At 54.4% G+C, this 24,737-nt stretch overlaps 2 protein-coding genes across 2 annotated transcripts; both read left to right on the top strand.

Annotated features, from left to right (window-relative positions):
* The first annotated feature begins 1,290 nt into the window (after positions 1 to 1,290).
* On the top strand, positions 1,291 to 10,570 carry LOC115386969 (serine/threonine-protein phosphatase 4 catalytic subunit B). The gene is made up of 9 exons (XM_030089444.1): positions 1,291 to 1,429; positions 1,881 to 2,113; positions 3,514 to 3,565; positions 3,636 to 3,686; positions 4,949 to 5,050; positions 5,539 to 5,712; positions 5,787 to 5,913; positions 5,986 to 6,175; positions 9,866 to 10,570. The coding sequence occupies exons 2-9, from the start codon at positions 2,004 to 2,006 to the stop codon at positions 9,993 to 9,995; spliced, it is 936 nt and encodes a 311-aa protein (XP_029945304.1). The 5' UTR covers positions 1,291 to 1,429; positions 1,881 to 2,003; the 3' UTR covers positions 9,996 to 10,570.
* A 1,734-nt stretch (positions 10,571 to 12,304) lies between these two features.
* On the top strand, positions 12,305 to 24,597 carry aldh3b1 (aldehyde dehydrogenase 3 family, member B1). The gene is made up of 10 exons (XM_030089925.1): positions 12,305 to 12,478; positions 15,437 to 15,606; positions 15,818 to 15,928; positions 16,046 to 16,166; positions 18,818 to 18,903; positions 19,114 to 19,195; positions 19,723 to 20,115; positions 22,720 to 22,886; positions 23,384 to 23,483; positions 24,329 to 24,597. The coding sequence occupies exons 2-10, from the start codon at positions 15,445 to 15,447 to the stop codon at positions 24,511 to 24,513; spliced, it is 1,407 nt and encodes a 468-aa protein (XP_029945785.1). The 5' UTR covers positions 12,305 to 12,478; positions 15,437 to 15,444; the 3' UTR covers positions 24,514 to 24,597.
* The last annotated feature ends 140 nt before the right edge of the window (positions 24,598 to 24,737 follow it).

The following is a 24,737-nucleotide window of genomic DNA, read 5'->3' as shown; positions in this document are numbered from 1 at the left end:
AGCAGGCACCGGAGACCTTATCACCACAGCTCTGAGCTGCCGTGCGTCCCAATCACCCTCCTCCAGGTCTCACTGTTGCTGCCCATGTGAGTGTTGAAGTCCCCCAGTAGAGTCCCCAGTCGGAGCACTGTTCAGCACCCAAGAAGACGCCAAGAAGGCCGGGTACTCTGCACTGCTGTTCAGCCCATAAGCCAGAACAACAGTGAGGCACCTGTCCCCGACCCGAAGGCGCAGAGATGCGACCCTCTGGTTCACTGGGGTGAACTCCAACACATGGCGCTGAGCTGTGGGGCTATAAGCAAACCCACTCCAGCCCGCCGCCTCTCACCGCGGGCAACGCCAGAGCAGTGGAGAGTCCAGCCCTTCTACAGAGGTTGGGTTCCAGAGCCCCGGATGTGTGTGGAGGTGAGCACGACTATATCTAGTCGGTACCTCTCAACCTCCCTCATAAGCTCGGGCTCCTTCCCCCCAACGAGGTGACATTCCATGTCCCTAGAGCTAGTCTCTGTGTCTGAGGATCAGGTCGCCGGGCTCCTTGCCGTCGGCTGCCACCCAATCCACACTGCACCCGGCCCCTATAGTTCCCTTGGTGGGTGGTGAGCCCATCGGCGTTCAGGCCCACATCGCCCCTTCGGGCTGAGCCTGGCTGGGCCCCGTGGACAAAGGCCCGGCCAAAAGGTGCTCGCGTGCGAAACCGACCCAGGCCTGGCTCCAGGGTGGGCCGTACCAGGCAACGTACCGACCTTTGTTTTCTTCCTTTTCATAAGGGCTTTCGAACTGCTCTCAGTCTGGCCCCGTCACCCCGGACTTTTTTTTCCATGGGAGACCCTACCAGGGGGCATAAAGCCCCCCGACAACATAGCTCCTGGGATCATGACGCTAAAAGGTGGCAGTTCTCGAGGGAGTACGCTCTACTTTACATCCTCTACTTCTATTTTTGAGTGATATAAGTTTACACCGTGGGGAGACAAGCGAGACGGACTTTAGAGTGTACTGTATGTCTCGCATGGTCACAGTCATGACTTTTTTTGTGACCTAAACTAACATAACCAGTACTATTACGATCCCAGTCAAGTATTCAAGTAAAAAAAGAAAAAGCCAGATTGTCCGTGTTATAAATTACCCTGCACCATAACTGCATGTTTACCTTTTTTTCACAAACCCAACCAGGTGAGGTAAGTGTGTGTGTGTGTGTGTGTGTCTCGTGACGTCCCGGTCCCGTTCTCACTCGCGCCAGAGAAGGCAGGACACCAGTTAACTCGGGAACCAGCAGATTCAGCACACCGGGCAGTGCGCGTCCCCTGCAGCGGAAGTGACAGTGGGCAGAGGCGGAGTGAACCGGCAGAGAGACACGGTACCGGGGGGAGAAGAGTGGCCGGTGGACGGGTCCACGGACTGAACCTTAGCGCCAGGTCATTTTGACTTCACGGTAATACTCGTGCCCTCCGCCTGAGTGTTCCGCCGCTTCGCTGTGCGCTTCTCGACGTTAGCCGGCATATGCTCGGCGGCGCTGACGCCATGTTTGAAGTGGGCTAACAGCCACACCAGCTAATGTAGCCTGTTGTTGTTTTCGTACGCGCTCTGCGTCTTTGTGTCTGTGTGTTAACGGATAGCAAGTATTACTGTCCCTTTCGAGTCACACTGGCTGTTTAATCAGTTCAACACCAGTAGTTCTCTGGCGTCGTTAGCCATGATGGAAGCTAACATGCTAATGGTTAGCTGACGCCCCGAGGCCTCGCATTCTTGGATGAATAACGCCATTTCTCTGTGGCGTATCGTGTATTACTCTGATGTTTTACTTAGTGGAAACGTCTTGGTTTACCTGAGGGTGGGTTTTGCTCAGAAACCGTCCCTCACAGTTATTCCGTGTTTTCCCACAGCTTTTGTTGTGGACAGAACGGAGAGGACCCCGGGTTGTAGCTGTCCGCTGCGCTGCCTGCTGCCCTGTGACCTCGGCCTGAGAGGAGTGTGAGATCGTGGCGTGTGAAGCGGTGCTCCTCCCTATGTGTGTGACAATGGGGGACATCAGTGACCTGGACCGGCAGATAGAGCAGCTCCGACGCTGCGAGCTCATCAAGGAGAATGAAGTCAAAGCGCTGTGTGCCAAAGCGAGGTGAGGAGTCCAGCTGTTCACTCTGAAACTAACCAAAGCAAGGTGAGGAGTCCAGCTGTTCACTCTGAAACTAACCAAAGCAAGGTGAGGAGTCCAGCTGTTATCTCTGAAACTAACCAGAGCAAGGTGAGGAGTCCAGCTGTTATCTCTGAAACTAACCAGAGCAAGGTGAGGAGTCCAGCTGTTATCTCTGAAACTAACCAGAGCAAGGTGAGGAGTCCAGCTGTTATCTCTGAAACTAACCAGAGCAAGGTGAGGAGTCCAGCTGTTACTCTGAAACTAACCAAAGCGAGGTGAGGAGTCCAGCTGTTCACTCTGAAACTAACCAAAGCAAGGTGAGGAGTCCAGCTGTTATCTCTGAAACTAACCAAAGCAAGGTGAGGAGTCCAGCTGTTATCTCTGAAACTAACCAGAGCAAGGTGAGGAGTCCAGCTGTTATCTCTGAAACTAACCAAACCAAAGTCTGCTGCTGACTGATCACTGAGCAGAAGAAGCAGAAGTCATGGTGAACCATGTGACAGCAGTTTGAGTCTTGGCTCTTTCAGACTGATTACACTGAATTTATTCAGTAACATTCCCTGTAAACACCCCCCCACCCCTGTGTTTTCCCTGTGAGCCAGTGAGGAACAGCTCCCTGAGTTGGTGACAACGGTTATTCATGTTTGACAACACTGATTCAGGGCGTTTTGTTCCTAAGGTTCTGCTGAAAGTGGCTTATATCTTGTAGCACATGCAGTCTCCACCGGTCCTCTGGGTCCATACAGATACAGACTTAAATACAGTTTGTTGTGGTGTGTATGAAGTTAAATACAGCAGGGTAACATGACTTTTGACACTGGTTTTTATACTCTTTGATTTGCCATAGGTGGGGTCACCGTTATGGTTTTTCTCATAAAAACCAAAATTACTTCTAGCTTAGGTTAATAAGCTTCGGCTTCAGCCATAAACCTCAGTCAAGTTAACCATATATATGTATGTGTATATATATATGTATAAACTAAAAAACTGTGTTCTCGCCACCCCGGCGGTATTGTGTCTGTCTCCTTCAAGCTCGAGTCCTCTACCAGAGGCCTGGGAGCTTGAGGGTTCTATATGTATGTGTGTGTGTGTATGTCTTTCCTGCCTTGTACTTTTCTGTTTATTAGGCTTTAGGACCGAAATAAAATCTATCTTTCTAGCTAGCTAGCTTAAAAAGCTCTTAGTACTATGTAATGAAACAGTCAATTGATGTTCAGGCATTTTGCCATAAATGTGGTGAAAATCACTATTTGTAAAGACTGAGCAGCCGTCAGCAGTTTGTCTTGTGGCATGTGGAGCTTTCTGGAGATGCTCTGCTCTGGTTCTCAGTTCAGGAAGAGCCTCTGCAGAGGGGACTGAGACAGCTGCTGTTTGTCTTTCAGAGAGATCCTGGTGGAAGAAAGTAACGTCCAGAGAGTAGACTCTCCTGTCACGGTGAGTAGCGTCCGGTGGCGCCGCTGCTCTGGACGTGGAGACGGTCTGACCTGCTGCTTCCTCTTCACAGGTGTGTGGCGATATTCACGGTCAGTTCTATGACCTGAAGGAGCTCTTCAGAGTGAGTATCTCTCTTCAAACCGCTACCACAATCCTGTGTGTGCTGATTGAACCGGGGCAGACGCTCTGGCCTGGAGGGAATCCTGCCAGTCCGTCTTGTGACGGCTGCCTGGCAGGATCAGACTCTAAACTAACAAGTACAGCTTCCATTGGCTCATCTTTTTTATTGGCTGTGGTGGTTGAATGAAAGACTGGGAGACTCAACCTGTGGCTCTGAGGTGAGCACAGAAACTCCTGTTGAAAGAAGTGAAGCTGAGATGCTTCACTCTTGCCCTCCACCAGAGCCAGCGCGTCTCTCTTCTTTCTGTTCAGCTGCAGAGGCAGTTCTGACACACCGGCTCCTCTCCCAGCGTTTGTTCCCCCACTGTGAACCATGTGGGATTGTTTTTATTTCATTACAACCACATCCTGATGCCTGGTCTTCAGGACTGGGTTTGCAGTTTGAACACATCCCGGTGTGGAGTCGGTTGTGAAGACGGTGAGCGGGTGAAGGTTCACCGCCTGTAGGCGTTGCTCAACACTCTTCAGAGGAAGCAGTAGAAATCCACGTCTCCAGCTGATGGCTGTGGACTCAACAGAACGCCAGAACAGATCTCTGGTTCCACTCCAGGCAGGTGTAACCTCTGTACCCACGCTGTGCCGTGCGGGGCCTCCCACTCATTTCCTGATCTGGAACACGCCCACGCCGCAGGTGAAGAGCATCTGGCTCCATGGTGAGCGGCGGCGAATCAGCGTAGACCAGGAAATGTTTCTTTATTGCTGGCAGTGGCCACAGGTGCTGAAGGACGTTGGTCACCAGTTAGTCTGCAGCAGGCGCTGCCAGTGGAACAACGCCTGATGAGCAGAGGTAATAACATGCTCTCTTATACACAAACCCTGAACCCAGGGTCATACCTGGGCCGCCAACGCTCCAGTCTGCCCACGTCTCCACCTCTTCCCAGTCCTCATGCCTATGGTGGGGCAACGACCACTTCTAACCGAGACCCACCTCCAAAAGCAAGCACAGATGAGCTGGTGCAGGTCCAGTTCTCCCACATGTCTTCAGTCACCGGGCGGCATTCGTCCCTCTGTCCCGAGTCCTGAGTCAGTCCTCCCTTCAGCTACAATCTGTCCAGAACCCACTGGTCAGACTCTCATGCTCGTCTCTTGGATTTCTCGGCGCTGCTCTGATGAGCAGATGGGATCTGCTGTGGACGGAGAGTGTCGTCTCCCTGACAGTAAATCACGTGGTTTTGAGGTGTTGGTGTGTGTTTTCCATGGCAGGTTGGAGGAGACGTCCCAGAGACCAATTATCTCTTTATGGGCGACTTTGTGGACCGAGGCTTCTACAGCGTGGAGACCTTTCTGCTGCTGCTAGCTCTGAAGGTACGTATGGACAGCGCCGACACACACTGAGTAACAGCACTGACACACACTGAGTAACAGCACCGACACACACTGAGTAACAGCACCGACACACTGAGCCGCTGACACGATGGCCAGCCAGGAGGGACCGCCTCCACATGACAACATGGACGCTAACGTCCAGTCCGAGACGTAGAGGCCATGATCAGGTCGTGCTGCCGACTGCCGAGAGAGGACTGCTGACAGTGTTCTTCTAGATGTTAAATATCGGTGACCTGGAGCTGCTGCGCTCCTCCAAACGTCTGGAGGTAACACATTGTTCTGTTTCACAAGCAGCTGAGCTCCAAACACTGCAGGGAGCCGTGGCGTCCTCGCTGCAGGGAGCCGTGGCGTCCTCGCTGCAGGGAGCCGTGGCGTCCTTCCTGCTGACATTTAAACCTGCAGCAGCAGCAGTGTGTTGGAGGCTCCGGTGTTTTTAAGGCTGGGTAAAGACGTGTCCCTCTCCACAGGTCCGTTATCCCGACAGGATCACTCTGATCCGGGGGAACCACGAGTCCCGGCAGATCACCCAGGTGTACGGCTTCTACGACGAGTGTCTCCGGAAGTACGGCTCGGTCACCGTGTGGAGATACTGCACCGAGATCTTCGACTACCTGTCGCTGTCGGCCATCATCGACGGGAAGGTGGCGTCCTCTCCGCGGACCGTCCGTCACTCTGAAGACGCCTCCTGGTCTCATGCGCCTGGTTTTCCCCGCAGATCTTCTGTGTGCACGGCGGCCTGTCCCCCTCCATCCAGACTCTGGACCAGATCCGGACCATCGACAGGAAGCAGGAGGTTCCCCACGACGGGCCCATGTGTGACCTGCTGTGGTCCGACCCCGAAGGTAGGCCCGGCCGCACGGCCCCCCCCCCCCAGCGCCGACACGCCCCCCCCAACCTCCGCTCTGTCCCCGCAGACACCACCGGGTGGGGCGTGAGCCCCCGGGGAGCCGGGTACCTGTTCGGGAGCGACGTGGTGGCGCAGTTCAACGCCGCCAACGACATCCACATGATCTGCCGGGCCCACCAGCTGGTCATGGAGGGCTACAAGTGGCACTTCAACGAGACCGTGCTCACCGTGTGGTCGGCACCCAACTACTGCTACAGGTACGAGCTCTCGGGAACACCGCACCGGAAACACCGCACCGGGAACACCGCACCGGGAACACCGCACCGGGAACACTGCACTGGGAACACCGCACCGGGAACACTGCACTGGGAACACCGCACTGGGAACACGGCACTGGGAACACGGCACTGGGAACACCGCACTGGGAACACCGCACCGGGAACACGGCACTGGGAACACCGCACCGGGAACACGGCACTGGGAACACTGCACTGGGAACACGGCACCGGGAACACGGCACCGGGAACACGGCACTGGGAACACCGCACTGGGAACACCGCACTGGGAACACTGCACTGGGAACACCGCACCGGGAACACTGCACTGGGAACACGGCACTGGGAACACGGCACTGGGAACACGGCACTGGGAACACTGCACTGGGAACACCGCACCGGGAACACGGCACTGGGAACACCGCACTGGGAACACCGCACTGGGAACACTGCACCGGAAACACCGCACCGGGAACACTGCACCGGGAACACCGCACTGGGAACACGGCACTGGGAACACCGCACTGGGAACACGGCACTGGGAACACGGCACTGGGAACACGGCACTGGGAACACGGCACTGGGAACACGGCACCGGAAACACCGCACCGGGAACACCGCACCGGGAACACCGCACCGGGAACACCGCACCGGGAACACTGCACTGGGAACACGGCACTGGGAACACGGCACTGGGAACACGGCACTGGGAACATGGCACTGGGAACACCGCACCGGAAACACGGCACTGGGAACACCGCACCGGAAACACGGCACTGGGAACACGGCACTGGGAACACGGCACTCGGCACTGGGAACACGGCACTCGGCACTGGGAACACGGCACTCGGCACTGGGAACACGGCACTCGGCACTGGGAACACGGCACTCGGCACTGGGAACACGGCACTCGGCACTGGGAACACCGCACTGGGAACACTGCACCGGGAACACTGCACTGGGAACACCGCACTGGGAACACGGCACTCGGCACTGGGAACACGGCACTGGGAACACGGCACTCGGCACTGGGAACACGGCACTCGGCACTGGGAACACGGCACTCGGCACTGGGAACACGGCACTCGGCACTGGGAACACGGCACTCGGCACTGGGAACACCGCACTGGGAACACTGCACTGGGAACACTGCACCGGGAACACTGCACTGGGAACACCGCACTGGGAACACGGCACTCGGCACTGGGAACACGGCACTGGGAACACGGCACTCGGCACTGGGAACACGGCACTCGGCACTGGGAACACCGCACTGGGAACACGGCACTGGGAACACTGCACTGGGAACACTGCACCGGGAACACCGCACTGGGAACACCGCACTGGGAACACGGCACTCGGCACTGGGAACACGGCACTCGGCACTGGGAACACCGCACTGGGAACACCGCACTGGGAACACTGCACCGGGAACACTGCACTGGGAACACCGCACTGGGAACACGGCACTGGGAACACGGCACTGGGAACACGGCACCGGGAACACTGCACCGGGAACACCGCACCGGGAACACCGCACCGGGAACACCGCACCGGAAACACCGCACCGGGAACACCGCACCGGGAACACCGCACCGGGAACACCGCACTGGGAACACGGCCCCGGGCCCCGGTCTCATTAAAGTTATCCAGCCTTGCTTCACAACAGAACAGACCCTTCGCCAGACATCAGTCTCAGGGGGGGCATATCGTGTGTCTGTGTGTGTCTGTGTGTGTCTGTGTGTGTGTGTGTGTCTGTGTCTGTGTCTGTGTCTGTCTGTGTCTGTCTGTGTCTGTCTGTGTCTGTCTGTGTCTGTCTGTGTCTGTCTGTGTCTGTCTGTGTCTGTGTGTGTGTCAGTCTCAATCCAGAGCTTTCTCCAGTGAACCCAAACTCTCTGGGACACGTCAGACCTGATCCTAGGTAGACTTAGCACAGGAATTAAAACTAGAGGAGAAAACAGACTGAAAGAAGTCCAGGATCATCTGAAGCACTTGGAAAGGAAACATCAAGTCATGATCCAACTAGAGACAGCAGAACTCAGATCCCAGACTTGTTCAGGGAGGAACGAGAGAAAAACTAAGTTTCTAAAGCAGCGACATGAAGCAGCATGAAGGACCTGGAGCGCCACTGCTGAGCGTCTCTCGCTCCAGCAGTGACCACCGCCTGTCCACATCAGCTGATCACCGCCTCACCAGCTGACGCTGGGCTCTGCAGTCATAAACATCACCTTTATGGACCACATTAAATAACGCAGGCAGATTAGATAACACCGACTTCCAACCCAACCAAACGGGTTGCATCACCGGGTCGACGGCGGTGCTGGTTTCTGTTGTGGTGTAATGGAGATAAACGCTCTAGAGCAGGGGTCGGCAACCTTTTTGTCATGGAGTGCCAGTTTAAAATTTTCTCATCAATGTGTGTGCCATTATCAACTAAAACGCAAGTTAACACAAAATACAAAAAGATTTCCAACATACCTGGAAATGTATTCCTTTCAGATAAAGCAGATACAAACATATCTTTAAAGATATTTTTTCTGTTACTCCAAAAAGTGCTTTCATAAACTTTGTGTTTATGAAAAAAAAAAAAAAAAAAAAAAAACTTTGTGTTTTGTGCTCTGCATGCTCATGTTTCGAATTAACTGGTGCCCGTGTTAACTTGTGACCAATAGATGAATGAGACTTGAAGTCGATCTAGCAAACGTCGGTTTTCTACAGTTACAGTGAATTTATAAGTTTAAAGTCTTTTATGAGTCTTACTTTAACAGCTGCTGTTATCAGCATGTGTTTACACAGAAGTCCGCCGTCACTGGTTAACACGGGAACCAGTTAATCCATAACACCGGCGGGGCGATCGCTCGTTTTTTGCTATGGAGCTCTTTAAACAACTCGCTGTAGCGCGATTTGCTTCCATTTCTTCTCTCCAGTGTTTTTTCTCTCGGGGTTTTTATTAAAACAATGTTTTTCTGCTTGTTTTGACAGTCCTGTTTCCCGTTTACTGCGCACGTCGTCACGTCACTACGTACGGGGGCGCGCACGCGGAACAAATAATCCCCTGTTTTTTTCGCTCCGCTGTCAGGCAGCTTTTATATGAGACACGGAGCGGGTTATCGATCGGTCTACACCACCTCCTACAATCGGCTCCGAAATACAATCCGCTCAGAGTGAAGCAGATCCACTCGGACGTCTACATGACACATCCGCTTCTGCCTTATAAGCCATTATATGGGTGGCACGTAAACGTGCCCAGTGTTAGTGCCACGCGTGCCACCCGTGGCACGCGTGCCAAGGGTTGCCGACCCCTGCTCTAGAGGAATCAGAAGCTCAGCTGCTTCAGCTTCCTGCCGTCGTCTTGGTTTAAAGAGGAACCAGGAAGAGTGAGTCAGTGACCAGCTGGTGTCTCCAGACCTGCTGCTGATTGGCTGAAGGAGTGACCAGAGCTGAGCGCGCACACACCACACACACACACACACACACACACACACACACACACACACACACACGTGTGCCAGTGTCAACACAGGCTTCATGATGAGCTCTTTAAACATGGCGGATCCGTCCAGAGTGGAGATCGCCTCTGACCAATCAGCAGACGGTGGTGTTGTAGCTCCGCCTCCCGATGGGAGGGGTGATGGGGAGCGGTGACTGACAGTGTTTGTCTTTCTGCACCAGGTGTGGGAACGTGGCGGCCATCTTGGAGCTGGATGAGCATCTACAGCGGGAGTTCATCATATTTGAGGCGGCGCCACAGGAAACCAGAGGCATCCCCTCCAAGAAGCCTGTAGCTGACTACTTCCTGTGAAGCCCCGCCCCCTGCCCTGCCCCGCCCCCCCGCCGGCCCACACCTCGTCAGTCGAACTCACTGCAGTCAGTCTGGATTTCCGTTTCCACTGCTGAGCTGGCAGAGTGGAGTCAGGGAGGAGGGGGCGGGGCAACGCCGGGCCCAGCGCAGTCCTCCAAGTTGGCCGAACTCTCTCTCCCCACAGCCTCCGTGGCCCCACCCCCCCACCCCCCACCCCGTAGATACAGCTGTCCCATCTCCACCACACGTCCTCTTCTCTCCATGATAAACATGAGCTGCAGAGGCGTCCTGATGGCGTCTCTCCTGACCTCCATGTCTGCCGCTGTAGAAATGTTCTCTATCATTTAAGGAATTCCGTCAACACCTACCTTGTTTTTGATTTTTGTATAATTGTTTCTGCCAGAGCTGAATGCATAGAGCCTGTCCTGCAGCTCTGCTTGCCTCCATCTTGACCCTGGCGGCAGCTCCTCACCGCTCCTGCTCGCTTCTCACCGGCTCTCGCTCCCAATTCCTTTTAATCTAACAATCTGTTGCTGTCAATTTTGATATTGTGGGAATAAAGTTTTTGTATCGATGCTGATGTTCTTGTGCGGCTGGAACCACCATGACACAACGAGACGCCCGGTCTGTGGACACCAGCGTCTCACGGACTGAGACCTGGTCCAGCTCCACTTCTGTTTCTGTAGACAAATACTAGTTGATCCAAAGCAGAGAGCGAGTCAGGAAGGGCCGACATGAAAACATGAAAACAGACCTGCAGAACCAGACCCAGAGGAGACTTCCTCTAGAACCAGACCCAGAGGGGACTTCCTAGAACCAGACCCAGAGGAGACTTCCTGTAGAACCAGACCCGGAGGAGACTTCCTGCAGAACCAGACCCGGAGGAGACTTCCTGTAGAACCAGACCCACAGGAGACTTCCTGCAGAACCAGACCCGGAGGAGACTTCCTGCAGAACCAGACCCAGAGGAGACTTCCTGCAGAACCAGACTCAGAGGAGACTTCCTGCAGAACCAGACCCAGAGGAGACTTTCTAGAACCAGACCCAGAGGAGACTTCCTGCAGAACCAGACTCAGAGGAGACTTCCTGCAGAACCAGACCCAGAGGAGACTTTCTAGAACCAGACCCAGAGGAGACTTCCTGCAGAACCAGACCCAGAGGAGACTTCTTGCAGAACCAGACCCAGAGGAGACTCTGCAGAACCAGACCCAGAGGAAACTTCCTGCAGAACCAGACCCAGAGGAGACTCTGCAGAACCAGACCCAGAGGAGACTTTCTAGAACCAGACCCAGAGGAGACTTCCTGCAGAACCAGACCCAGAGGAGACTCTGCAGAACCAGACCCAGAGGAAACTTCCTGCAGAACCAGACCCAGAGGAGACTTTCTAGAACCAGACCCAGAGGAGACTTCTTGCAGAACCAGACCCAGAGGAAACTTCCTGCAGAACCAGACCCAGAGGAGACTTTCTAGAACCAGACCCAGAGGAAACTTCCTGCAGAACCAGACCCAGAGGAGACTTCCTGCAGAACCAGACCCAGAGGAGACTCTGCAGAACCAGGTGAATGCTGAATGTCAGGAGTGTTGTGGACCTGAACCTTGCGGTGGTCAGAAAACCCGGAGCCGTCTGGCGACTCGCTGGAGGAAACATCATTCTCTTCTTTTATTTTGAAAAATCTACGTTTCTGAAATGTGCAGTGAGTCCAGTGAGCTGGGAGGGCTTCATCATTTTCAGACTCGGGACCCACGAGCTGAGATGAGCTGCTCACGGAGTTTGCATGTTCTCCCTGCTGCGCGTGTCTGCTTATGCAACGAGTGGGGAAACTCCTACATTTCCCAGCATGCCTCACTGCGAGTGAGAGGGAGGAGAGACAGGACGGACCAGAACGACGGCTCCGCGAGGACACGCACGCACGCACACACGCACAGTCTCGTATTTCTATCCTTGTGGGGACCGTCCATTGACTCCCATTCATGTCTAGCCCCTAACCCTGACCCTTACCCTAACCCTAACCCACACCACAACAAAGCCTAACCCTAAAGAAATGTTTTTGCACTTTTACTTTTTTCAGTAACAACAACATGGTCAAGAAAACACTGTTTCTCCTACTTAGGACCGGAAAAAGGTCCCCACAAGGCACGTCGTTCCACGTTTTGCTATCCTTGTGGGGACATTTGGCCCCAACAAGGATAGAAATACGAGAACACACACACACACACACACACACACACACACACACACACACACACACACACACACACACACACACACACACACACACACACACACCACGCCTCTCTGCATTGTTTGCACGATCGAAACGACGTCTGTTAGTTTCCGTCCTGAAGGAGCAAAGAGGGAAGTGTGTGTGTGTGTGTGTGTGTGAGTGTGTGCTCGAAGTGTGTGTGCGAAGTGTTTGCGAAGCGTGTGTGAAGTGTGTTAGAAGCTGCTGGGGATTCTGATTGGACTCGTGCCGACTGACCCGGTAAACGTTCGTCGTGTGTGTGTGTGTGTTTTGTTTTGTTTTTTTTTTGTTTTTTTTGGGGGGGGGGGGGGTGAATCTCAGCTCTCCACACAAATCAGTGTGTTCTGCTTCCTCGTGCTGCGTTCACTGCCGTGGGACAGTGGACAGTCCGACTCAGACATGTCAAGTCGTCCCCTGTCCCTGCTGAGCCTGTCTTTAGGGGACATTTGGTGTGTATTGTTGTGTTGTCTGGTGTGTATTGTTGTGTTATTGTTGTGGGGCGGCTGTGGGTCAGTGGGGAGAGCAGTCGTCTGACAATCACGTTAGTTCGATTCCTGTCTCTGCATGTCGAAGTGTCCTTGGGCAAGACACTGAACCCCAAATTGCCCCCAGTGGACGGACTGAGCTCCTTGCACGGCGGCCGCCTCCACCGGTGTGTGAATGTGAGTGTGAATGGGTGAATGTGACAATGCCTGTAAAGCGCTTTGGGCTCTGCCAGTGCAGAGGAGAAGCTCTGTAGAAGTGTAGAAGGTTTACCATTCTGGTGTGTGTTGTGTTGTCTGGTGTGTGTGTGTTGTGTTGTCTGGTGTGTGTGTAGTTGTGTTGTCTGGTGTGTGTGTAGTTGTGTTGTTTGGTGTGTGTGTAGTTGTGTTGTTTGGTGTGTGTGTAGTTGTGTTGTCTGGTGTGTAGTTGTGTTGTCTGGTGTGTGTTGTTGTTGTGTTGTCTGGTGTGTGTGTGTTGTGTTGTCTGGTGTGTGTGTAGTTGTGTGTCCTGGTGTGTGTAGTTGTGTTGTCTGGTGTGTGTGTAGTTGTGTGTCCTGGTGTGTGTAGTTGTGTTGTCTGGTGTGTGTGTAGTTGTGTTGTCTGGTGTGTGTAGTTGTGTTGTCTGGTGTGTGCAGTTGTGTTGTCTGGTGTGTGTTGTTGTGTGTCCTGGTGTGTGTAGTTGTGTTGTCTTGTGTGTGTGTAGTTGTGTTGTCTGGTGTGTGTTGTTGTGTGTCCTGGTGTGTGTTGTTGTGTTGTCTGGTGTGTGTGTAGTTGTGTTGTCTTGTGTGTGTGTAGTTGTGTTGTCTGGTGTGTGTAGTTGTGTTGTCTGGTGTGTGTGTTGTGTGTCCTGGTGTGTTGTTGTGTGTCCTGGTGTGTGTGTTGTGTGTCCAGGTGTGTGTGTTGTGTGTCCTGGTGTGTTGTTGTGTGTCCTGGTGTGTGTGTTGTGTGTCCAGGTGTGTGTGTTGTGTGTCCAGGTGTGTGTGTTGTGTGTCCTGGTGTGTGTGTTGTGTGTCCTGGTGTGTTGTTGTGTGTCCTGGTGTGTGTGTTGTGTGTCCTGGTGTGTTGTTGTGTGTCCTGGTGTGTGTGTTGTGTTGTCTGGTGTGTGTGTGTTGTGTGTCCAGGTGTGTGTGTTGTGTGTCCTGGTGTGTGTGTTGTGTGTCCTGGTGTGTGTGTGTTGTGTGTCCTGGTGTGTTGTTGTGTGTCCAGGTGTGTGTTGTGTTGTCTGGTGTGTGTTGTTGTGTGTCCTGGTGTGTGTGTTGTGTGTCCTGGTGTGTGTGTTGTGTGTCCAGGTGTGTGTGTTGTGTGTCCAGGTGTGTGTGTTGTGTGTCCAGGTGTGTGTTGTGTTGTCTGGTGTGTGTTGTTGTGTGTCCAGGTGTGTGTGTTGTGTGTCCAGGTGTGTGTGTTGTGTGTCCAGGTGTGTGTGTTGTGTGTCCTGGTGTGTGTGTTGTGTGTCCTGGTGTGTGTGTTGTGTGTCCTGGTGTGTTGTTGTGTGTCCTGGTGTGTGTGTTGTGTTGTCTGGTGTGTGTTGTTGTGTGTCCTGGTGTGTTGTTGTGTGTCCAGGTGTGTGTGTTGTGTGTCCAGGTGTGTGTGTTGTGTGTCCAGGTGTGTGTGTTGTGTTGTCTGGTGTGTTGTTGTGTGTCCAGGTGTGTGTGTTGTGTGTCCAGGTGTGTGTGTTGTGTGTCCAGGTGTGTGTGTTGTGTGCCTCCTGCTGAGCTCTCCCGGTCCGTGCTCAGGTGTGGATCCTGTCTCTGGGTCCTGGTCTGGGGCGGGTGTCTCTGGAGGAGGACCTGAAGCAGGGCGGGGACGCCGGTCTGGCTGCTGAGTCATGTGGACCAGACTTTCTGGTCCTGCGTCTCAGTCTCAGCAGGAACCGGTCCGATCAGGTCCTCGGACCCTCATCATGCAGACACACGTTCAGAGAGGAACCGCCCGGAGAACCCGGGACGTCCTGCACATGGTCCAGACTCAGACCCCAGACCTCAGGTCTGCTGCTGACCCTCAGCAGAACCCGCTCAGAGCAGAGGGTCACTGTGGAGGTCCTGGTCCTGGTCCTGGTCCTGGTCCTGAGCAGAGGCCTCGGACCATAATCAGACTTATTGGACAAAACATCGTACAAACCCAGTCGTCTGAAAGATGACGAACAGAGTGGACCAGAAGTGGACCCAGGTCTGTCCCTGTGGTTCTTACTGGACTCTGGTGGTCCTGGCGGTTCTGTGGTTCTGATTGGACTCTGGTGGTTCTGACTGGACTCTGGTGGTTCTGACTGGACTGTGGTGGTCCCGTGGTTCTGACTGGACTCTGGTGGTCCTGGTGGTTCTGACTGGACTGTGGTGGTCCCGTGGTTCTGACTGGACTCTGGTGGTCCCGTGGTTCTGACTGGACTCTGGTGGTTCTGACTGGACTCTGGTGGTTCTGACTGGACTCTGGTGGTCCCGTGGTTCTGACTGGACTCTGGTGGTTCTGACTGGACTCTGGTGGTCCCGTGGTTCTGACTGGACTCTGGTGGTTCTGACTGGACTCTGGTGGTTCTGACTGGACTCTGGTGGTCCCGTGGTTCTGACTGTACTCTGGTGGTTCTGACTGGACTCTGGTGGTTCTGACTGGACTCTGGTGGTTCTGACTGGACTCTGGTGGTCCTGTGGTTCTGACTGGACTCTGGTGGTTCTGACTGGACTCTGGTGGTTCTGACTGGACTCTGGTGGTCCTGTGGTTGCAGCTGACAGGATGGAGGCCCAGGTGCAGGTGGTGACCCGGCTGCGGGCGGCGTTCCGGTCCGGCCTCACGGTTCCAGAACAGTTCCGCCGGTCGCAGCTGCTGCAGCTCGTGGCCTTGCTCAAGGACAACGAGGAAGCCATCCTGACGGCGCTGCACTCCGACCTCCGCAGGGTGAGTCCACACCTGACCTGACCCCGGGGTCAGAGCAGGGCTCGCCCTGTGGGGGTCAGGGGTCGCCCTCCCTCTGTCCTGCTGTCCCTCTGTCCTGCTGTCCCTCTTTTCTGCTGTCCCTGCTGTCCCTCTGTCCCTGCTGTCCCTCTGTCCCTGCTGTCCCTCTGTCCCTCTGTCCCTCTGAGTCCTCCCGTCTGTCTTCTCACTGCAGCCCAAGTTCGAGTCCGTCCTTGCTGAGATTGAGATGGTGTCCACCGAGCTGCACCACGCCCTGTCCAACCTGTCCAGCTGGATGAAGCCGCAGTACGTCGACAAAAACCTGGTGAGTGACCTGGGGGGGACGGGGGACATGTGGCTCACACACTGCCTCACTGAAGACACACACACACACACACACACGCGCGCGCCCGTCCTGCTGATGACCCTGGTCCTGTTTCAGGCCACCAAGCTGGACGACTGCTTCGTGCGGAGGGAGCCGGTGGGGCTGGTCCTGGTGGTGGGGCCCTGGAACTACCCGCTGCAGCTGCTGCTGCTGCCGCTGGTGGCGGCCATCGCTGCAGGTGCGTCTTCACGGGTAGGAGGGTGTGTGGGGTGAGAGGGTGAACCGTCCAGACCGCCCGCGCCTGTGAGAGCACGGCGGCGGTTCCTGGTTCTGGCTGTAAGTGTGTGTGGTTGTGCGCGTCACGTGCTCGCAGCTGTGCCTGGCCGCAGGTCAAAGGGAGGTTCACTGTGTTGTTTCCTGCTCCTCATCAGACTGAGGGCTTCGTGGTCAGAGAGATCCCAGAACTTCCTGTTTGCTCTCCGGTCCAGCTGACTTCATGCATCCTTCACGATTCGGTGTTGAGTGTTTTGTTGCTTTTACACAAACCGTCTTCCTCCCATCAGTGACCCCTCCGCTGCTTTATTTCCTCTCTCACCTGGTGAAGCTGCATGTAAACCTCCGTGTCAGGCCACGTCGGCAGAGTTGATGTCAGTTCGATAACCTGTTTGTTGAAACTCTCCTTTTTAGAAGTCATCAAACATTGCCTCTAATCTGTCTCTTTAGCATGGTTTGGGCATCTGTGGACAAATGTATTCAGCCATTTGAAGTGAGCTAAAATGAGAAAGGAAATGAATTCCTGATTAATTCTATTAATGACAAAGACAAACAGTTCCACGTCTACAAACAGGCCTTGAGGTGGGCGAGCCGGAGAGACGATCAGCAGAAAGAGAGGCGACAGTACGGCGAACATTAGTCTGGAAATACCTGAAGCCAGACACGCCATTTGAAGGAATGTCAGATTGATTGATAAAGCAGATGGGTTTATGGGATAACATTCTCTTTATATCTGGAGTGAGCCACACTTACTGAGTAGATCCGAGGTTAGCCTACGCTGGTCACTGGGTCTGATCCACAGAGGAACACATCGTCTGCATACAGGAAGAGTCTGAGTCGGAGGTCAGCCTCAGCAGGGAGGGATTTTAGTGCAGCTGACAGAAGTTTGGTGTCTGGAGCGACGGTAAAGGCTGGTCCATGCTTCGCTTTGGAGCCTCCGCACCAAAGATGCGGACGCACTTTCTCCCATGCTGCATTCTGGGCTCAGAGCGTTCCATGCAGGCGCGCTGATCCAGGCATCCTCCAGAGGCTTTTCCGGCACTACAGACTGTTTATCTGCTCCTTTGTTACAGAGTGTTTATAGGAAATGAGGCACACACACTGTCAGTACATTATCATTAAGTATTGAAGTTTATTGAGCCTTTTTTTCCTGTTTCTGAATCGCGGGGCGGCGCCGGAGCGATTAGATACTTCTGTCAGCAGACCTTCTCCCTCCAGACAGAGTCTCTCTCTCTCTTTCCACCAGTTTTTCTCTCTCGGTGTCTCTGAGTGGAGCCATCGGGCTGGAGCGCCGTCTTCCGTCACTTTCACCGCCATGTTCTGTTTGCTGTGGCGCTCTGGCGAATGCGTACACCGCCGCGACGGCCACAAAATGTGGCTGCTGTGCGGACGTCCGCGGATCGGTCCGCTGGACCCTGGCGGGCAGGAATTCATGACGATTTTTACGTCACGCGGACCAACGCGCAGCGCCTGAACAGGGTCGGGGCAGAGTGTGTCGTCCGGACTGGAGAGAGGCGCAAAGAGGGCTCAGAGCTCCACGGTCACTCTGCTGGATGCTCTACTAGGTGACGGGCGGATATACTCCTATCAGCGGGGGTGGTTACCTGTGTTGTCACTAACGCGCTACTAATTAACGCGTTATTTTAATCTGATTACTTTCTTTCAGTAACGAGCAATCTAACGCGTTCATCTTTCCAAACCAGTAATCTGATTAAAGGTAGTTTCCTAAGTGACTGTGCGTTACTATTTTGTTATTTCCTCATAATATATTGTAACGTTCTGCGATCCACGAAGCCCCAGACGTCCCCGGGTCGTCCCAAACGGATTTTTTATTTTACTGAGGCCAAGCAGACCATCAACAACACAGGGCTACTGCTGCAGCTGTAACCCACGCCAAAACTCTCCTCTCAGCTCTCTCCAGCAGTCCTGAACACAACACCAACAGGCTGGCTTCAGCCACCTGTCTAATCTTAGAGCGCCACCTTCAGGAACAATGGTGCAACAGCACGTTTGTTCCACTATTGCTGCACCTTCAATAGAGTATTATTCAAACAACCGGTTGTCATTCTTATGTTGAGGCAGCAAAGGGAGGAAATCGGTAAAAAGTACCTAAGTTACTTTTAAAGTAACTTAGGTACTTTGGTATCGAAGTAATCAGTAAAGTAACTACCTTTTTGATGAGTAATCAGTAATTGGATTACCTTTTCAAGTAATCTGTGACAGCACTGCTGGTTGCCAGACAGACTGAACCCAGATGTCGACATTTATTCTAACAGAAAAATTCTCCCAGCAGAAAACAGCCTGATGCAGCAGGCCAGGCGCCATAGACAGCTCCTCAATGTCCAGACCCCCAGAGCGTCTCACAGTCAGGGGCACTCGTCCCCACAGGACGCCACTGAGTGGCCGCTCTACACTCCTCAGAGTCTATCGCCGTCTCCGCCAGTCCTGGTCAGAACTCCAGCTGCCCAGTGCCAGTACTGGCAGTGATGTGGTTCCTGGTCATCTGGACCAACCAGGACCCTGGTCTCCGCTGCAGTCTGGACCAACCAGGACCCTGGTCTCTGCAGTCTGGTCCAGTCTGGTCCTGACGCTGCTCCTGCTGCTTTGTGTTTGAAGGAAACTGTGTGATCCTCAAGCCTTCAGAGATCAGCGCCGCCACCGACGGTCTGATCGCAGAGCTGCTGCCCAGATACCTCCACCAGGTAGGCTCGCCTCGCCGCTTGGCCTTCTCACTCATATTGTTTGCATAGTTGTGGTGAGTCACGTTGCTAGCTCCTGTCACGGATCCCGCGGTAGTCTGGAGCATTTTGTCCTAAAGCTACCGCAGTGCAGTGCTCGGCTGTAGCCCGGCGCCCCTCTGCAGCGCCGGGGTCGGACTGAACCGCCCTCTGAGCGCCGGCTGTTGTCCGCAGGACTGCTACGCTGTGGTGAGCGGTGGCGCCGAGGAGACCAGCGCTCTTCTCACCATTCCCTTCGACCACATCTTCTACACAGGTGCGACTGGAGTCTGGTTCACCACACCCGGCTCTGGAGTGCAGTTACAGACGTGTGGACGTGTAGTCATACAAGTATAGAAGTAAACACTTTTTCTCTCCGTCTCACTGGTTCTTTTTCTAAAATATTCATACCTGAGTGTTATTATTAATTTGAAGAAATAATTTTTTCATGCAGCTTTCAAATAAGCACAGATCATAAACTGAAGGCTTAATGTTGTTTGATTAATCCCAGCTGCAGATGTCTCCTTTCTGTTTGTACAAACAAAGGTCAGCATGTTATTTAGAAATCTTTTCACTAAACCTGAACAAGTAGACATTTTAGAAGAAGGAGTTTGAAGTGAGTGTTCTTCCATTCTGCTGTCCCCTGTGTCCCTCACTCTCCCTCTTTCACTTTGACATAAAACATTAAACAGAAGTCTGCTTCAGATGTCCGTCAGCGCCGTCTCCACCCCCCACTGTTTCTGGTCCAGCGGTCTTCTTGTGGTCCTGTCTCCGCTGTCCTCCTCACGGTTGTTCCTCCTCCAGGCTCTCAGGCTGTAGCTCGCCTCGTCCTGCAGGCGGCCGCCGTCCACCTGACCCCGGTGACCCTGGAGCTGGGGGGGAAGTGTCCCTGCTTCATCCACGACCAGGTGGACGTGGCGGCGGCGGCGCGGCGCCTGGCCTGGTCCAAGTTCTTCAATGCGGGCCAGAGCTGCGTGGCCCCGGACTTCGTGCTGTGCTCGGCCGCCACCAGGGACGCCCTGCTGCCGGCGCTGAGGGACACCCTGCAGGAGTTCTACAGCCAGGAGCCCCAGAAGAGTCCCCACCTGTCCCGCATCGTGTCCCCTCGCCACTGCACACGTCTCACCGAGCTGCTGGAGAAAACCAGCGGGAAGGTCGTGATTGGAGGAGAGAGCGACCCGGAGGACAAGTACATCGGTGGGACAGACGGTTCTCTGGTCCATGTTCTCTGTTTGTCTCCGGGTGTCCTCTGGCAGTCAGCCAGCCGCAGCCCAGAATTAGTGAGATGAGGCAGAAACTGAAGGACAGCCGCGACCTTCCAGTGTCCGCCGCAGAACCGCCGGGACCGAGACCTGGTCCACATGGTCTCGAACACAGAGAGACGGTCCAGCAGCTCAGAACACACTGATGCTCTGACAGGTGGCCTCATTCTGAAGTTCCCTTCAGTTCCTGCAAGAAACCTGCAGAACCAGACCCAGAGGAGACTTCCTAGAACCAGACCCAGAGGAGACTTCCTAGAACCAGACCCAGAGGAGACTTCCTAGAACCAGACCCAGAGGAGACTTCCTAGAACCAGACCCAGAGGAGACTTTCTAGAACCAGACCCAGAGGAGACTTCCTAGAACCAGACCCAGAGGAGACTACCTGCAGAACCAGACCCAGAGGAGACTTCCTAGAACCAGACTCAGAGGAGACTTCCTGCAGAACCAGACTCAGAGGAGACTTCTTAGAACCAGACCCAGAGGAGACTTTCTAGAACCAGACTCAGAGGAGACTACCTGCAGAACCAGACTCAGAGGAGACTTCCTAGAACCAGACCCAGAGGAGACTACCTGCAGAACCAGACCCAGAGGAGACTTCCTAGAACCAGACTCAGAGGAGACTTCCTGCAGAACCAGACTCAGAGGAGACTTCCTAGAACCAGACTCAGAGGAGACTTCCTGCAGAACCAGACTCAGAGGAGACTTCCTAGAACCAGACTCAGAGGAGACTTCCTAGAACCAGACCCAGAGGAGACTACCTGCAGAACCAGACCCAGAGGAGACTTCCTAGAACCAGACTCAGAGGAGACTTCCTGCAGAACCAGACTCAGAGGAGACTTCTTAGAACCAGACCCAGAGGAGACTTTCTAGAACCAGACCCAGAGGAGACTACCTGCAGAACCAGACCCAGAGGAGACTTCCTAGAACCAGACTCAGAGGAGACTTCCTGCAGAACCAGACTCAGAGGAGACTTCCTAGAACCAGACTCAGAGGAGACTTCCTAGAACCAGACCCAGAGGAGACTACCTGCAGAACCAGACCCAGAGGAGACTTCCTAGAACCAGACTCAGAGGAGACTTCCTGCAGAACCAGACTCAGAGGAGACTTCCTAGAACCAGACTCAGAGGAGACTTCCTGCAGAACCAGACTCAGAGGAGACTTCCTAGAACCAGACTCAGAGGAGACTTCCTAGAACCAGACCCAGAGGAGACTACCTGCAGAACCAGACCCAGAGGAGACTTCCTAGAACCAGACTCAGAGGAGACTTCCTGCAGAACCCGACTCAGAGGAGACTTCCTGCAGAACCAGACCCAGAGGAGACTTCCTAGAACCAGACCCAGAGGAGAACCCTGCAGAACCAGACCCAGAGGAGACTTTCTAGAACCAGACCCAGAGGAGACTTCCTGCAGAACCAGACCCAGAGGAGAACCCTGCAGAACCAGACCCAGAGGAGACTTTCTAGAACCAGACCCAGAGGGGACTTCCTGCAGAACCAGACCCAGAGGTTGGAGGCCAGACCGATGTTGAGTAGGGCAGCACAGGACCTTTAAAGGTGCACTGCCACATTGCACCATATTGCGTCAAACTCTCCTCCCCCCATGAGTCTGCAGAGGGGCGGGAGGACAGAAGCCACCTGCTCCCTGACTGGACAGTCACATTTGCCACTGTCCAATCAGCTATGAGAGTCAAGACCATGGCAAGTTTAGCAACTGCAACTTCAGAGGCTTGCACACAAGCTTCGTTTTCAAGCTTCGCATCTCAAAACAGGACGTTTGCAGAGAACTTGTTTCTTTTCAGAAATGCAAATGTTTTTTGCAGTCTTGCAGATCCCTCTCTACACGTCCACAAAGTTTAATTTTTGTGCAGATTTTTTTATAACATGGCAAAACTTGATTTACGAATACCAAATATAGATGGCGTTACTTTGAGCCCACACACCGGCGGCGCAGCCATAAAGTCCAGAATGTTGTGCTGCTTGCCTGGCAACCCTGGAGCCTGACGCACCATTGGCTCTGGAACCAGGAAGTGGTGATGGCCCAGCCCCGCCCACTGAAGCTGTCCTGACTCCAGCCTCTCAGTTTGAAGGAAATAAGCTTGAGGAAGACATGACTGATGAAGAAGACAGGTTGTTTAAAGGGAGTGATGGCCACTAATGGGAAGGATTTGAATTATTTTCATAGTAAATTTATTATTTTAAGTGAAAATATTTTTAATGACATAGCAGTCTTTCCAACGTGTGACGGATGCCGACCCTCCTCACCAGACTGGTTTCCCTGCTCCAGTTGTCGGTGTGGCCCACACTGTTTTCTGGACACCATCTCGACAGCCAGCGGTGAAATGAGGACGTGTGTCCAGCAGGCTGTGGAGGTTTCCCGTCCTCCAGCACATCCTGCAGAGCTTGTTGACCAGCAGATCATTTCAGCCGGGTGTGTTGGAAGAAGGACATGTGGACGGGGGGGCCTGAGGCCCGGGACCGAGAGACGGCGCCGACCGAAGCTGGTCAGGAGTGAAGTGTGTGACGAGTGTCCTGTCTGCTCAGCTCCCACGGTGGTGGTGGACGTGGCCGAGGACGACGCTCTGATGAAGGAGGAGATCTTTGGGCCCATTCTGCCCATCGTCACCGTGGAGTCTGTGACGGAGGGCATCGACTTCATCAACCGCCACGACAAGCCGCTGGCCCTCTACGTCTTCTCCGACAGCTCCTCGGTAAGTCACGGCCTTCTCCAGGGCCCCTGGGCCCTCTGACCTCTAGACCTTCTCCAGGGCCCCTGGGCCCTCTGACCTCTAGGCCTTCTCCAGGGCCCCTGGGCCCTCTGACCTCTAGGCCTTCTCCAGGGCCCCTGGGCCCTCTGACCTCTAGACCTTCTCCAGGGCCCCTGGGCCCTCTGACCTCTAGGCCTTCTCCAGGGCCCCTGGGCCCTCTGACCTCTAGACCTTCTCCAGGGCCCCTGGGCCCTCTGACCTCTAGGCCTTCTCCAGGGCCCCTGGGCCCTCTGACCTCTAGACCTTCTCCAGGGCCCCTGGGCCCTCTGACCTCTAGACCTTCTCCAGGGCCCCTGGGCCCTCTGACCTCTAGGCCTTCTCCAGGGCCCCTGGGCCCTCTGACCTCTAGGCCTTCTCCAGGGCCCCTGGGCCCTCTGACCTCTAGACCTTCTCCAGGGCCCCTGGGCTCTGCCCGGGTCTCTAACCTCTCTGTGTGTCAGGTGGTCAGGCAGGTCCTGGAGAAGACCAGCAGTGGAGGCTTCTGCTCCAACGACGGCATCGTGCACATGACGCTGCCCGGCCTGCCCTTCGGAGGAGTGGGTGGGTTTCACACACTCTGCACGGACTCAAACACACTCACATCTGAAACAAACATCTGAAGACACTTGTCCATGAAGATCAGGAAAGACGGCTGTCTGTTCCAGCAGACTCGCCGAGCCGTTGACCTGTTGACCCAGATCTGAGATCTTTGGCCGTCTTTGTGACCGGGTGGTTCCTCTGGGAGGCCTGGGGGAGCAGGGCTGAGGGGGGGGGGGGGGCTTTGCTGGAGACACGGAATCCAAACACTCCTCCACCTTGAGGACACTGATGGAGAGCTGCCAGACGACCTGACCTTCAGGCAGCCGACCCGACCCCAGTCCAGACGCTGTGGATGAGGTGGACCACAGAGTGAGGACCGAGGACGTCTCTGGAAGTCCTCCAGGACCTCAGTGGGGTTTCAGTCAGGGCCAGCTGACAGCGATGCCTTCAGAGGACGTAGGAAATTTAAACTCTACAAAATGTGACCGTTTGTTTTCTGGGTCCAGCAACAGACTCAGTGAGGAAGAAAAACATTTTGCTCACCTCTGAATTCACTTCAGGCACTTCACACTTTTGCTTCCTATATCATTTCAGACGTGTTTGTTCAAAGTTCTGGTAAGCGTAGTGGGAATCTGCCAGTCAACAAAGTGAAACTGAACAGTGTCCGAACTGCGGACGGAAATAGCAGTGCTCTGCAGCTCCTGGTTGGGACTGAGGAGGCTGGAAGAACACACTCGTTCACTGACTCAGAACATCACACAGCGCAGTTTACCACGCTCAACGCCTTGCAGCACTCAGAGCCGACCTGAGCCCGTCTGTGGGAGAGACAGCCAATCAGAGACTGACATGGCCTTCTGTCTGTCCAGGGGCGAGCGGCTGGGGCAAGTACCACGGACGCTGGGGCTTCGAAACCTTCAGCCACCAGCGGGCCTGCATGCTGCGGGGCTGGGCGCTGGAGCGGCTCAACGGCCTGCGCTACCCCCCCTACAGCGAGGACAAGCTGGGCTGGCTGCGCTGGACCACGTCCCCCAAGAGCTGCGTGCTGATGTGACCGAGTCCACATGTCCTCGGTCTGGTTTCTTTCCCCTCTGTGTTCTGAAGCAGTTCATCAAGAATAAAGCTGATAGACTTTGGATGAACCGGAGTGTTTCTGTTCTTTCTTCAGACGGAGGAGTCGGAAGAGACTCAGTCTGACCAGTTTTTTGACAACGTCTCAAAAATGTACCGTGATGAAACCACTTTATTTTTCTCAGTACAGTATAGATATTATCTCTG

This window comes from Salarias fasciatus, chromosome 4 (genome assembly GCF_902148845.1).
Source record: "Salarias fasciatus chromosome 4, fSalaFa1.1, whole genome shotgun sequence".
NCBI classification, from domain to species: domain Eukaryota; kingdom Metazoa; phylum Chordata; class Actinopteri; order Blenniiformes; family Blenniidae; genus Salarias; species Salarias fasciatus.
Note: the sequence above shows the minus strand (reverse complement) of the source record. Positions and strands in the feature narration are given on the sequence as shown.